The sequence below is a fragment of the Aythya ferina genome, assembly GCF_964211825.1.
Source record: "Aythya ferina genome assembly, chromosome: 1".
Classification (NCBI taxonomy): Eukaryota; Metazoa; Chordata; class Aves; order Anseriformes; family Anatidae; genus Aythya; species Aythya ferina.
This window is the reverse complement of record NC_140296.1, coordinates 118,600,386-118,615,748: the sequence shown is the minus strand read 5'-3', so window position 1 is coordinate 118,615,748 and position 15,363 is coordinate 118,600,386. Positions and strand designations below refer to the sequence as shown.

The 15,363-nt window shown below is 39.6% G+C and overlaps 1 protein-coding gene across 3 annotated transcripts in view; it reads left to right on the top strand.

Moving 5' to 3' along the window:
* The window catches only part of ST3GAL6 (ST3 beta-galactoside alpha-2,3-sialyltransferase 6), a 108,689-nt gene that overhangs the window by 7,104 nt on the left and 86,222 nt on the right, over positions 1-15,363 (top strand). Inside the window, exons 10-23 of one of the 3 annotated variants that reach the window (XM_084522508.1) lie at positions 168-281; positions 1,220-1,370; positions 2,026-2,131; positions 3,172-3,362; positions 4,227-4,380; positions 4,681-4,772; positions 5,321-5,403; positions 6,090-6,229; positions 7,001-7,171; positions 7,748-7,806; positions 8,812-8,965; positions 10,549-10,631; positions 11,522-11,596; positions 12,583-15,139. In XM_084522508.1, the coding sequence (XP_084378634.1) occupies positions 168-281; positions 1,220-1,370; positions 2,026-2,131; positions 3,172-3,362; positions 4,227-4,380; positions 4,681-4,772; positions 5,321-5,403; positions 6,090-6,229; positions 7,001-7,171; positions 7,748-7,806; positions 8,812-8,965; positions 10,549-10,631; positions 11,522-11,596; positions 12,583-12,724 (1,715 nt within the window). In that variant the 3' untranslated portion in view covers positions 12,725-15,139. The other 2 variants (XM_084522519.1, XM_084522530.1) reach the window with 2 other exon arrangements.

Sequence of the window (15,363 nt, the reverse complement as noted above, 5' to 3'; positions counted from 1 at the left end):
TTGACTGATTACAGCTATTAACTCATTACTAAATTGTACCCTGATGTACATTTTTGATTCCACAGTTGTCCAGGGCATTTTCTGCTGCAGTAGTTACTTCAGCATAGATGTGAGCTAGGCAGGCTCATTTCTGCAGGTCATCATAACTTCTGTGTCTCTCTTTCCAGCCGATGACATGGGCTTGGGGAAGACTCTAACGATGATTGCTCTGATTCTGGCCCAGAAGCAGCTGAAGACAGAGAAAAGAAACAACAAGCTAGAAGTGTGGCTATCCAAAAATGGTACGCAGTTGTTTCTATCCAAAAATGCATGCATTATGATGTGGTGCCATTTTAGACATTTAAAGCATTACGGGTACAGGTTATATAGGTTAATGATTCCTCAACAAGCTTTATCCATGTTTACTTCCCTTCTGTAGGAAAATTCCATTGGAATTAATGTTTACTGCACTCCCTTGCAAAGCCTTTCTCTTGATCAGTGGTATTTGTTCTTACACTGGGTGTGTAGGATTCTCCAAGTCGTTACTTTCTGTAGTGTGGGCATTTTTCATTGGCTATTTTCCTGAATCCGGTAAAAACTGCATATACTGTTTTGAAAAAAAGTTGAATGCTTGCATAATTTTCTTAGCATAGATTAATTATTCCTCACCTCCCTGTGATTTCTTTTTTGTTATCCCCGCATAAGGTTGTTTTTCTTGCCTATGGATACAGGAGTTAGAGGTTTTTTTTATGAAAGATAGTTAAAACATCAACCTGTCACTGTCTCCATCCTCATGTAATTGTTTGGTCTGCTTTTTCCTGTTTTGCTAAGTTGACTGGCAGTGTGCTTCGTTCTTGTTTTGTTGTTATTGTTTAAACATAGCTCAAAATGGTGACACTTCAGTTTTCTAGAACAACAAAAAAGAAGCATTTATTTGGCATTGTATTCTCAGAAAAGATTCAAGTTAGTTCCTGTCTTCTAATCTTTCAGTTTATCCGAATGGCTTGCTCAGATTTATAGTATAACTCTGAGTGGATATTAAATGACACTTTAGTGTCTAAGCAGAGGTTTTTTTTTTGTTTTCCTCCCAAAACTAACAGTCCCCAGGAGTGCATAGTGGAGATACCTGCTTCACGTACTGCTCGCAGGAAAATTTTCTTACTTGTTGTAACTATCCAAAATGTCATTTTTGTAGTCTAATGTGAAAACACTAAAACCTGCCTGCAATATTTTCCTCCAGATTCCACTGTTGTCCCTGCACACAGCACTTTAATAATTTGTCCTGCATCCTTGATCCATCACTGGAAGAAAGAGATTGACAGATATGTGGGCTATGGAAAACTGAGGGTCTATTTGTACCATGGGCCAAATCGAGATAAACATGCAGAGGTGTAAGTGCTATACTGTAAACATGACCATGTAAAGTAAAACACTACTTAGCAAGAGACTGTACATCAAGAGTTGAAATTCAGTGGCTGTAGAATGTCGGAAGAACATGAAGATGGAAATGTGGAGGATGTATAATGTAAGGCTGATGTCTGCTCTAAGGATGTATAAAACCTTGATGACCTGTACCAATGCCAGGTGGTTCTGGTGCAGGCTATTGCTGCTCCTGGTAACGCAGCATACATCTGCTGAAACTCATCTCTTTCTTGCAGAGATTAAATAGCAGTTTCTTCCATGCTCATGCTTTGTGGTTGTATTTATCAGCTAGATGCGTAAATCTGAAAGCTTTCTATACTGCTTCAGGCCATGCTGAGCAGTGTTTCTAGGTGCTGCATTCTGAGTAGTGTTTACCTCATGTGGTGTGCATTGTGTACCACCAACTTCTAACTGTGTTTTTGGGCTTATTGTGTCTACTTCAGTATGCATACAATGAGGACAACCTGTCCTTCCTGCTTGACTTGCTATGAAGTTAAATTTTCTGTAGAACTCTGCATTTAGCTCTTGTAGAGCTATGTAACTCTTAAACCTTGAGCATGCGTCTTGTCTGCTTTGAATTCCTCATTTGTTCTTCCTCCTGATTAGTTCTTTTCCTTCATGCAGGCTCTCTGAATATGATGTTGTTGTCACAACCTACAGCCTTCTTTCCAAGGAGGTTCCCACAAGCAAAGAGGAGGGGGAAGTCCCTGCGCAGGACCATGAACTGGGGGTGAGAAGCTGTGTTGTTGATAAAGGATTGCTTTAACCTTTTTGTTCAGAGGTGGTACATGCCATTATTGTTTGAAGGAGCACCTTATGCTACAGTGAGCAGTAGGCTGGTGAATTTTTTTCCATAAGCATCCTATTGAGGTTGCACAATAAGAACAAAGTGATGAGAGTAAGTGTTACAAAGCTCAGAAAGAAAACAGAACAATCCAAGAAATCTGTTCTGTAGTAATACCGAATGTACTAGTTGAAAGGTATTTAAAAGTAATTTTAAGAGTGCAGTGAGGAATCTCGTGCTCTTCCTTTGAGGTGAGACTATGGAGGAACACTAGAATCTGGTGTTCGCTGCTTGAAGCAGCAATGTCCCTTTAAAGTATCGGAAATCTGTCACACTTGGGTTTCCAGTCTCTTTGAACTGGCTCTGAGGCAACTTGTATGCCTTCTTGAAGGAAAAGAAGTGTACTTGCTTACTGCAAAAGCAATCATGCGACTGCAGAACACCAATTGAACTTGGTTACATGGTATAGAGAAGTCCCTTTATGGGTATTTTTTACCTCCTACCTCTGTGCACAGATCCAGATGTAGTTCTTAAAGCAAACAGTCCTTTGATATCCTGAAACATAAAGGTAACAGCTATAAAACTGTAGAGAGATCCTGTATTTACAAGTACAGGATGTGCCCCAGTAGAATAATTATACGTTTCTTTGTCACAGCCTAGCAAAATACTAGTGATACAGAATGCCTCTTGGGAAGGAAGAGGAGATAACATGTTAAAAGCAAGAAAAATGACAAAAGACTAAAGTTTGCCATCATGAGCTGGCAAAAAAGTTTGCCATCATGAGCTGGCAAACGTATTCTTTGGCTTAGAAGCTTTGGAAAGGTGATTTTTTTGGAAATATCTCTTCTGTTACAATAAGAGCTCAGGTTACTGCTGACTAATGAAAGGAAAAGGCTTCTTTCTGGAAAAAATATTTGCCTGTGGCTCTTCAGAGAGCCTGGCGAGGTAATTGCTCCAGGTTATAAATAGTCTGCTTTTTCTTACAGAGTGGGTCATCTCCCTGTTCCCCCCTGCTCAGGGTAGAATGGGCTCGAGTCATACTGGATGAAGCTCACAATATTAAAAATCCAAAGGTTCAAACCTCCATAGCTGTGTGCAAGCTGAGAGCTGGTGCCAGATGGGCTGTCACTGGGACACCAATACAGAACAACCTACTGGACGTGTACTCTCTTCTGAGGTGAGGTGACTGTGTGTGAGGCACATGGATGGTGTTCCCATTCCAGTGATTCTTCACTGACAAAGTGCTGAAGTTGTTTCTAAATTTGAGAAGTCTCAGTGATACAAGGGATAGTGAATCGAGTTTTATTACCACTACAGGCACTGGACTGCAAAGGCTGTGGCTGAGGCAGTAAACAAACCTGACCTTGTTTGTTTTGCTGTTGATTGCAGCTATTCTATATAGGATAAAGGGAAAATTACTTCAGATCTCCTGTGTTTCCAAGATGAATAACTACAAAACTTACTTCAATGAAGAGAAGTTTTGTGCAGTAAGCCTTGTTCCTACTAGGGCTGCCAGGAAGGATCTTATTAAAGAGTGTTACACCCTTGGGGCTTTTAAGGAAAGAGTGAAAAACTAGCTTCTCTAAACAAATGATAAACAAGTTAAACTCTATGTTCCCTCATTGCTGGGGGGAAAAGATAATGAAGGGTGTTGGAAAACCAGAGAAAACTTGCATTTGAAATTAATTTTTGTATAGTTGAAATTAATTTTCAAATAAGAGGTACGAGATTTTGAAATATGAATATGCTTTTTGGCAAGTGCCTGTGCTTCTTGATGGCCTTTGTTTGATAGTGATGCTTGAGACATAATGAGCTAAGAGGAAGTGATGGATACAGAACCAGAAAGTTGCTTTAACTGTGCTAATAATGGTAAGACTTTTGAGCAAAAGCTTAGCTGTCATTGACCTGGAAGTGTTTTACTACTCCTAGCTGAATTGAGGATGGTTTGTTTTGAAAAGCAAAGAATTTGGTTCTGGTCACTCAGGAGAAAGCAAAGAACTTTTCTTTCGTTGGTATGATGTTTCCTTACCTCCTGTTGTAGGTTTCTACGTTGCTCTCCCTTTGATGAATACAAGGTGTGGAAGTACCAGGTAGATAACAACACTAAGAAGGGAGGAGATAGGCTAAGCCTCTTAACCAGGACCCTGCTATTACGGAGAACTAAAGACCAGCTGGATTCAGCTGGAAAGCCCTTGGTAAGAACTAGACAATCATCCCATCATTTTCCTTGCAGTAGCCAGTTAGTCCTTTACATGAATAAGTTTGTTAATGGATGGGCTTTCCTGTCTACTGCAGCCTCTTGAGCAGGAGAAGTAAATGCCTGTGGATATGTATGTCAAGTCATAATTACGTTAGTATGAATAACTTTGAACATAGCTGATTTCTCATTAAAGACTTTGAAAACAATGTTATATGTTGTATTGAACACTGGTGTTTGTTATGCCATGTAAGATTTTTGCACTCAGTACAATTGATACTGTGTATTTTTACTTCAGGTATCTCTGCCACAGCGTAGTATGCAGTTGCATCGGTTAAAACTTTCAGCAGATGAGCAGTCTGTGTACAATGTGCTTTTTGCAAGATCCAGGTATGAATATGAGAAGAGTTGAGGTATTTTGTTTCTGTTTCTTGAAAAATTAGAAAAGTAAAGCTGCTCTAGGTGAGAAGACCTTTTGAACAAAGGTTATTTTTTTCCGTTCTGACTATCAAACATAGAATCGTGGAATGATTTGGGTTGGAAGGGACCTTAAAAAAAACATCTAGTTGCAACCCCCTTGCCATGGGCAGGGACACCTCCCACCAGCACAGGTTGCCCAAAGCCCCATCCAGCCTGGCCTTGAACACCTCCAGGGATGGGGCATCCACAGCTGCTCTCGTCCCTGGCTTCTACTATACTCTGGGTATTATGATAATCAGACTTACTTCTCTTAAGTTTTCCAACATGGATCTTTCCTTTGATCTTACTAAACAGAACTCCCTGTGACTTGAGGAATGTAGGTTAATGGAGTAAGAGAAACATATTAAATGATTAATGGAACTTTCCTTACTTTAATGCATCATCAGCTTGCTTGTTAAGTTCAAGTTCCTCTTACCTTTTTTCTTCCTGTAAATCCCAGTCTTTGCCTTTTTTTTCAGGTCAACACTGCAGTCCTACCTAAAGAGACAAGAGCAGAAACAAGAGGGCAGAGAGTATGCTGGGGGTAACCCATTTGACAAAGGTCTGTGCATACCCTACCTTGAAAACATTTGCAGAAGTGACTCTAAGTGACTCAGTTAAGGAGGAGGACCAGACCTGGCCATGTGGGGTCAGAAATTAGAAATTGTTTGGCAAATGTTTTGCTGTTTCCTTGATGTTAGGAAGAATTCTGCCATGGTGATTTTGGGTTTGAAGTGTTGAAGTTATACCTGTGAAACTTCCTTCTGCTTAATGTTTTGGGAGCTCCTGTTTAAGTTTTGAGGGATCTGAGTCTGCCAGTCTGTCCATTTGCTGTGGGTACTAAAAGAAGCTAGGGTTGATTCAAGGGATGCCAAAAAGATTATTAAAGTTTATCCATAATGGTACGTAGTGACTGAAGACAGACTGAATCAGCATTCCGAAGGTAGGCTCCCACTTTTGTGGTTCTGGGAAAACCTCTTAGCCTCCCTGGGTCCCCTTCTGAAGTAGAGGTGTAATTGCTCAGAGAAGAGGTGTCAGTATTAGCATAAGGTATATGATACTTTGATTTTTGGTGGGGTTTGTGTTTTTTTTTTTTTTTTAAGTGGGGTCTGATGGGTTCCTGTGTTAAATCAAGTATTAGCTTGCCTGTTGCTTCTTCTTTTTTATTGATGAAACTCTTGCTGGGGGTGGCTGGGCAGTGCTTGGAAATATCTCCAAGAGCTCTTAATATTCTCCTTTCCTTGGCAGTTGCACAAGACTTTGGGGGCAGTCAAAAGGAATTCCTAGCAAGTTCACAGAGTGCCTCCCAAGTTTCAAGTACTGTCCACGTCTTGTCCATGCTGTTGAGGCTCCGACAGTGCTGCTGCCACCTCTCCTTACTGAAAGTGGTAATTGTATTGTATTGTAGTAGATGCAGTGTGGAGGGGGTTATTTAAGTGTTTGTAGAAGTTAACAGACGTTTTAACACTCCTGGATCATTTATCTACGGGTGTGTGAACTGAGGCATTTTATAGCCCAAAAGGTTTGTAGATGGATATACACTCTACTGAAGGGTTCCCCAGAGTGACCTGCGTGGAAAGCTCTGGAAACAGCTTTATTTCAGATCAAATAATACATAAATAGAACTTTAATGGCAAAGAACTTAAAAAAGGAAAAGTCTTGATCTTAATCTTGTCTCGAAATGTGCACAAGTCCACAAGTACAGCCTAGCTCAACGGCTTGTGTGTGCTTGAGCTCTGTAAGTGCTTTGACTGAAGTTGCCTTGCATTAAGTAGACTAATTTTTTGGGAGTTTGTTTCTCTATCATATAAAGCGGATGTAGAATAAGTTCAGCTACTGAGGAAACAAGCAGAGATTTATCCCCTAATGTCTTTTAATCACACAAATGTTGAATAAAATGGGGTGATTCTGAGGAGACCGTATAACAGAAAATGGGTGTAGGCTTTCCCTACAAAGCCTCTGTTTGAGCCAGAGTATGAGGATAAAGGGACTGTTGGTCTGACCAAGTAGTGTTTATTAATGGTTCTGCCTTCATATTGCCTAGCATATCTTCTTTTGAACCTACTGACCTCAGCAGACACTGCAGATACCCTAGATCAGTACTGAATTCGATCTCAGGCTTAGCTGTCATCCTTATTATGTTGCTTTTTTTCCTGCAGGCTCTGGACCAAGCTAATTTGACCAGTGAGGGCCTTTCCCTCTCCATTGAGGAGCAACTTAGTGCTTTGACCCTGTCTGAGCTCCAGAATCCTGATTCCAAGTCAACAGTTTACCTCAATGGCACATCTTTTAAAACAGATCTTTTTGAAATTACCAGGGAGAGCACCAAGGTATTATTCTGGTTTTCTGACCTCCCTTGAGAAGCTTGATTTCAGCACTTTTTCTTTTCAGTTGTTAATGAAATGTCACACCATGCCAGTTGCAGATTGGGCTAAGTTGACAGTTTAGGTGGAATCAGAAATTTGATGGGTGCTTACAAAGCTGTGAGAACCTGACTGTGCTGACATAACATCAATGAAAATTATAGAATCATTAAGGTTGGAAAAGACCTCCAAAATCATCTAGTCCAACTGGAAATCTTGAACACTGACTTGTTCCACAGAAGTTTAGAAAGTCATGCGTGTGAGAGTGTGGTGCTTGTGAAAAGCTAAAGAAAATGGAATGTCAACAGCTGGAGAAGTGGAGGTAACTTGGCTTCTCACGGAAAGATTGTACTCTGTAAAACATGACTGTATGACTTGATTTCTTAATAACAGCTGGTAAAGTATCTTGAAAGTCTGAGCACAAAAGTTTTAGTTGAAGAGTTACCTTGATCACTTTCTGTTTATCACTTTCTGTTTCAGTGAAGAATAGCCAAGCATGAGCTGGGTTATGATAGCAAGCAGACTGACTTCTTTTTCTTGCAGATAGCTCACCTCTTGGCTGAACTGAAAACTATTCGGAGTCACTCGGAATCTCAGAAGAGGTTAGCATACATGCACTTTTATTTAGCCTTAGTAATTGAGAGAAGTATATCTTTTGACAGTGTTAGAAACAGTTCAAAACAACTGAATACAAAATTCCAGAACAATGAAATGGTGACAGTACTGCAGTACTTAAAAGCTGATTGTGAGAAAAATCTAAGAACAAGTAAGAGGGTAGGTTGAGAAGTAGATTAACATAAATATAGGGGAGTATGTGAGGAATTTCAGGCTTTGGGGCCCAAGAGGACTCACCAAAACCAGAATTTGGAAGGACTTGGTCATGCTGAGCAATGTTTGTCCTCAATGCTATCCTACTGCTCCACTGCCCCCAGAAAAAAATGTAGAATAAAGTAGTGGTTGGAACCATTGATTAAGGACTTAAGTATTGCTGAAAGCCTACAGTTCTCACTTGTTTAAGTTCTCTTTGTATTCCTTTTGCTTCATGCCAGACTGCACTGTGGCAGGTGTTTCTGCTTGTTTTTGTTAAACAGTGTAGAAGGCTCTTAGAGGTATGTGGTTGGAAAGTAGTTACAGCTGTGCCATTGTTGGGCGGGGAGGGTAAAGTCTCTTCCAAAAAGCATCCCTACCATAAGATTGGGAACACCAACAGTAATTTGGTTCCCTAACAAAAAGTTACTGAACAAGTTACTACCTTCCAAACTGCTTATTGAAAGGATGTGAGGAGTGTGAGAATTCAGGAAATCCAAGTTTGGTGTTCCTGCTGATTCATTTTGTGGAAAACAATACAACTGGAGATTGATGGGTGGCAACACAAAATCCAAAAATAGTGGTGAAAGTTGACAGACTTACCTTGTCTCAAGGTTGTAGGTTATTAGCCTTTCGACAGCAGGTTGTATCACTATACCAAGAGGTGAGTAATTCTGAATTGAGAAGGAATTTCTGTGCCCATTTTGCAACGGGGAGGGGGACCTCTGGGGTGAGACACTGCAGTAAGCAAACTGTTAATTCACACTAAGCTTGTTCTAAACTCCCTGTTCTGTCTCCAGTGTTGTTGTGTCTCAGTGGACGAGCATGTTGAAAGTTGTGGCTGTGCACCTCCAGCATTTAGGGCTGAAGTATGCAATCCTAGATGGTTCTGTCAATCCTAAACAGAGAATGGATGTGGTAGAAGAGTTCAATAACAATCCCAAGGGGCCTCAGGTAAGGAATTGAGGCAGCAAAACATTTACTAGCAGTTGTGATAACTGACTTCATAATTTCATTTACTGGAACAACTTTCATTTGGATATCTAGTTGTGGAGATCAACAGGGAAAGGTGGGTAGCTGTAAAAACAGGTGTATATCTTAAAATGACCAGGAGCAACTGTGACAAACTCTTTTTGATGTTAAGTGTTCTGTACTGAGATCATTTGGCTTCAAACCTGGTACAAGGGTTGTCCAAATCTTCCATGTTTTTCAAAAGATATTTTTGCTACAGAGAGTAATGTGTAAGGTATGAGGCCGATTAGCTCCACTCAGAACAAGTTGGTTGTTTCCAACTCATGTCACTGCATTGGAAGTGCAACTGGAGTGCAACTCTTTCTTTAGTTCCCCTGCCTGCCAAGGAACCTCTAAGGCTTTCTTGCTGTTTTTCAGCACATCAGGTATCTTTGGCCAGGCTGTAATCTTTTTGAGAAGAGAGGATGGCAGTTGAATCTGTGAATGAAGACAAATTGACAACAAGAGCATATCTCACCCTTATATAAGGATAGGAAGATTGGGATTGGGGTGGGAGATAGGTCATACTTTCCAAATAAGGTGACCTCACTGAAATTTCTTCCACCTTTGAGTACTTTTTTTTAATTTATTTTTTAAATACTGATGACCTACAGTGTTTTTGCTCTTCTTGAAAATAGTTTCTAGTCTGGAACTTTGGCCAAAAAAATGAAACTTGCCAAATGACTGAAGAAGTTTGAACTCAAATTCATTTTTCATAATGATACACCTTCATTTGAGCACTGACATCCCTGTGATCTAGGCCGGACAGGCTGTCTTCTTTGAGGATGGATTTGTGACTGAAAGGGGGAGTATATTGTGCATTAGCTTATTTTCTTCTCTGGCTATCTTAAACAAGCTGCTATCCACAAAACAGATCTTTCTCTATTTCTAGCTTTAAACTTAAACGAAGGAAGATTTCTATAAGCTATATGAATAGCTGAGTCCTTAAACAACACCAGCATTTGAACATACTATGAAATTGAGCAATAAATGTATATTGCAGATGTCTCTGTCCTTAACTGATAAGTTTTTTTTTTCCTGCTGAACTACAATCTTCTGCCGTAATACCTTTCCTCTCTGGCTACTCGTCTTTCTCTGGTACTATGTTATGTGACATCAAAGGTAAATGAGCAGCAGGCCATTTCAGTCCAATTGACTGTGTTTAAGAAACTGTGATTCTTAATTGACAGCTCGTGCTACTTTGTGCCATTGTTGGCAAGAAGGTGTCATCAGAGCACCTGGTCATATAAGTGGGGCATGGAGAGAGAATGAACTTACCAGTCCTTCCTATAGCCTGTGAAAATGTTTCTGGATAATACATGTGGAAGGGTAGGCTAGCCTCTCTTAGAACCGTAACTTCATTGTCCAGGCATCTGTGTCTCCTCAAGTATCATCTGGCTAACTTCCAAACGTGTCATAAAAGTACACATAAATATGATAAGCAGATCCTTTGGTCTGATCTTTAATTCAAATTAATGTGACATAAGACAGGCTTCTTAAATTAACTCTATTTTTGTCCTTTGAAGGTAATGTTGGTCTCGCTGCTGGCCGGAGGTGTTGGCTTGAACTTGACAGGAGGAAACCACCTCTTTCTCCTTGACATGCATTGGTAAAGAGAAATAAAATTTCCATCTCTGAAGAACTATGTAGGTTGTGCTTTCTTCCTCACAACATGTATTGTGACTTCTGATGTAACTGAGTAGGTTAAGTGTTTAGCTGAGAGTAAGGGCTAATGATTACTTGTAGAAAAGTGTTTTCACTGTAGCCTTCTTCCAAAATACTCTTGTCAGATCAAGGGGGTCTTAGCAGTCCCTGGCTTAATTTCATGCACTAATAAAGAAAAAAAAATAATTAAAAAAAGAAAGTATAGTAATGCCTACAGGGAATTTGTCTTGAAACAAATAGATTGTGTTGAAAATGGTTGGTAATCAGGCATAGCTAGTGTACCTTGGGGTTTTACAGGGCTATGAAAATAGCACATATAAACTCCCAATACTTATGCTGTCTCAGTGGCCAGAATTGCATGTTGTTTTTTTTTTTCTTTTTCAATTCCTGTTACATATGAGAACCTCCAAAGCGAAGTTATGTCCTTCAATACACAAACTGGACACTTGAGTAGCAGCATTAAGAAGATATTTCTACAATATGGAAGTTATTCTCTGTAACTGCCTACCTGCTTCACTCTCCTCTTTCCCCACCAGCTACTTGGCTTTCTGGCAGTGTTAATTATTGGTCAGAAATACAAGTCTGTACGGAACAGTAGTCTAATTTATATAGATGATTTTGTCTGTTTTAACAGATTACTACTCAAGGCAAGGGAAATATGGTTGGGGTATATTGGTGATCAAGCTAGTAAATCTGAGGTAGTTTGTAGTTCTACAGAGGAAGAAAACAGTATGTTCTGGAGGTAGGCAAATGAAATGAGCACAAAGGTATTGATATTTCAGTTGGTCCTGAACATAGCCTAGGGGCTTATGTGAGCTGTTTCTTCTCTTGTAGGAATCCTGCTCTGGAGGACCAGGCATGTGACCGCATTTACCGAGTGGGGCAGAAGAAGGATGTTGTGATACACAGGTCAGGACTTCTCTTAGCAGTAAATGAAACTATGGCTGCTTGTGTATTATCTTGTCTCGCTTTAGTTTGTGAAACGACCTTCATCTGGGCCTTGTTTCCTTACCTGAGGCTAGGCACAACGTCTAATAGTGGGATTGTGGGTTGAGTGCCAATACAGAAAGAGGCATGTTTCTTCTGGCTATTAAATGTCAAACTTCTTGGTCTTAGTAGTTAATAGTGCTAAATAATATTAAAAAAAAAAAAAAAAAAAAAAAAGAGTTTGGGGCAGAAATGGTCTTGCATTTCTTTTGCTTAGGAATATTCACATCTTTTTTCCTACCTTCCCTGAGTATATCTGTCTTGGAGAATGAAGCGTAGTAATTTAGAGCTGCCCAGGGTTGGGATAACTAAGCATTGTAGAATGGTTGGGAATCTCATGGTGATAAGCACTTTTGAGTGCTTACTGACTTTTTTTCATTGTCATTCCAGAGGTAGCCACCATGGTGCCCTAGCCTGGACCTTTCAAATAGAAATAATGTAAAAATATAGAGTATTTGTAGCAAATGGCAAGGTTGGCCTTTAGAAAAAAACATCTGTAATGTTAAATACGGAAAAGTTAGCATAGCTACTCTAAATTCACAAATTGAAAGCACCTGAAATCCAAGATAGCAATTTGTGTTTAACAATGAAAGTAACAATACTTTTTTTTAGTATAATAGGTGAAATCTGTTATCTAACAGTCGTTATAGGAATTTATCGTGAAATTACTGTTGCTTTAGACAGTCAGAGTTGAGGCCTAAAGAGCATCAGACTTTTATTTGAAATGTGGTAATATCTGTATGTGAGAACAGTTATTTTCATTGGTCAGGTATATTTTGTCAGTCACGGAATAGACTGTTAATATTTAAGTGAGGCAAACCTTTGGAAATTCACTTGGAAAACCGTCAGTGTTATATAAACTGTGACTTCTTCCTAGCAGTTGAGGTGATAAGGCTTTGTATTTCCAGGTTTGTCTGTGAAGGAACAGTAGAAGAAAAGATCATGCAACTCCAGACCAGGAAGAAGGGGCTTGCTCAGCAGGTGCTGTCAGGCAAAGGGGAAACCTCGAAGCTCACCCTGGCTGACCTCAAAACTCTCTTTGGCATCTAAATATCCTCTGCAATAGAAATGGAAAGTGATTTTATACTTACAAATAACTGAGCAAACTTCAGCAAAAGGCTGCTGTTTCAAGGTGGTCATTTATTTTAAACAAATAATACATTTTGCAGTTTTGTAACTGTTCAGGACAAAAAGGTTACCAATATTAGGAATTCGTTTAATACAAAACAAAATAAATGGTGTATCCAAAAGCCAATAAAGTTATTAATTAAGCTATTGTTTAAACCACTTTTAAGTAAATACCTAAAACAGATATTTGCTTGTTTCTTGTATTTCTATGTATGTTTTTTAGTTAGAAACCTTTCTTTCCTCTTCAGGACAGGACAAAGAGACGTAAGGGAAACAAGAACAAGAGAGACAAGTGTGAGGTAGGCAAGATCAGAGGCTGGATGAGAAAGTTGGGTTGGCAGGAGGGAAGCAGGAAATTTTTGTTGAGCACACTGATAAAGAGAAGATGATAGAAACTTTAGAATATGTTAGTAACAAAAGGAAAAGGGTGTACAGGATTTTTTTTTATTTTTATTTTTTGCTTCTCAGGAGTACTTTATATCCCAAGTGAAGATTCTGTAACCTGTTTAAAAGTTCTTCAAGCAGAGAAGCAAATTTCTGCTATGTTCCTGTGAAACAGAGTAACCTGAATTCCTTATTTTTTTCTCCAATAGTTAAATAGCATAAGGTTTCCTCAGTGCAAACATTTCAACATGGACTTATTCTTTCTTAAAAGATGCTCCCATTCTTTTTAGTTGAAGTTTTTTTTTTTTTTTTAAGAGTTGAGTTGCAAATCCTTGATTAACAGTTTGCATTTTCTCCTATCAGAAGCAAGACATGATGGTGAGTGAAGTTTCTAGGCAAATACTCTTTATTAGTAGTGGAAAATTCCCTGCTTCCATCTCCCCCTTCTTTGTCCTTAACCATACCAACTGTGTATTCTGTTTTTCTATCAATTATACCATTTCTCTGGGATTTAGCACAGTTGCTGTAAGTTCTCTTCGAAGAGGCTATTTGTAATGCTAAGCGGTAAAGTGTGAAATGTTGGAGTGCTGGTGACTTTGGTTCCTGTTTATGGTCACTTGCCACGGACTAAGATGACAGCATTTGTTATCCTCGCAAGTGAAGGAGAGCTCTATTTGCTCACCTTTGGTCCCTGTTATTCCACCAGGACGCTGTTTTTCTATGATAACACTGTGTCAGTCATTTATTTTACCTGCCTTAATTTGATGTGCAAGCGGAGGATTATTCCAACGTATTGTACAGACAGAGGGGCTAATGGGCACAAAAATGAATATTTGTTTCTGTGTGTGTCTGGCTGTTTGCCCCCGTAAATTCAACTGTGGTGCCTTGAGCAGTTTTCAGAACAAAAGAAGGCTATGAAACTTGTGCACTTTAACCATAATCGTGCTTTGTGGCACATTTCTTGTTTGCCTTGCTCCACTGATTTTCAGGAAAACACACCATATGCTCTGTTAATTTCAACAAAGCAGGAGGCCATGGACTAATTTTCCAAAATTATTTTTGTTTGGATATTCACATAAGTAGAATGTGGGTTATCATTTCTTTGGAGATCATGTGTACTCTGATATGAGCTCCTATCCCCTTCCCTTGGAGTGACAGCTTAGCAGGCTTCCCTTGTTAAGGTATTTTACTAAATGGAATTTAGTAATCAATTAGAAATCAATTTCGTGTACGCATACCTTCATTTTGGGCATCTTCCTTTGGCTGAATTTAATTGTAGTCTGAATGCAGCATAACTGTTAATATTACCATTGGGATGAATGCATTTTTCTATTCATATGAAGTTTCTAGGGCTTCAGCCTCTCTTGGGAAACCTAAATAGCCTAACGAGATATGAAGTGAGTGTACTGAACATTCAGCTTAGTTGAGGGAAGTTCTGAAGCTGAAGGTCTTGCAAATATCGTTACTTACTGTTCTCTGAAATGGCAAGTGAATGCAACTAAGAGAAATAGATGAAGAACAAATTTTTGGCTTATAAAGTTTTAAAGGAATTTTATTATGTGGTGAGGGAAAGAAACTCAGCTTTGGTCGACTGGTTTGCACTGAGCAAACCTATCTGGAAATAATAATGGCAGATGACATGTAACAGGATATTTACATCTGGCTGCAACACAAAACTATTAGGGCTTTGTTTCTTTACAGGAAAAAAAGAAAAAAAAAAAAGCTGAATGCACTAACACTTCTAATATTAAGAGGAAAAAATGATTCCTCTTCTGGGGTTCCTGGGGTTCTTTTTCCACTCCTCTGCCAAAAAGCTGTCTCCCTTTGTATCTTACTTTACTCCTGAAATCTTTTTCTGCAGGCTCATTAGAAGTAAAGCAGAACAGCCCAGCTTGCCATCTGCTCAGTTAACAAAAGGATCATGGAGTAGGGAGTTAGCAAGGCTGCAGTGCTGTAAGTACTCCGCAGTATGCTGCACCTTAGAGAGGGATTGTGAAATGGGGACAGAGTAGTGTTCACACCCCCAAGTGGTGCTTCTTTGGCTGCTGTCCTACAGCAGTAGTTTCTTAAGCCTCCTGCTCTGTCCCTGCAGCTCCTTGGCATGGTTCCTCCAGAAGAAGGGAGAAGGCTGCAGGTGGACGGGCCCCGCAGAGCCAAGGCGGGCCGGCTGCGGGTGG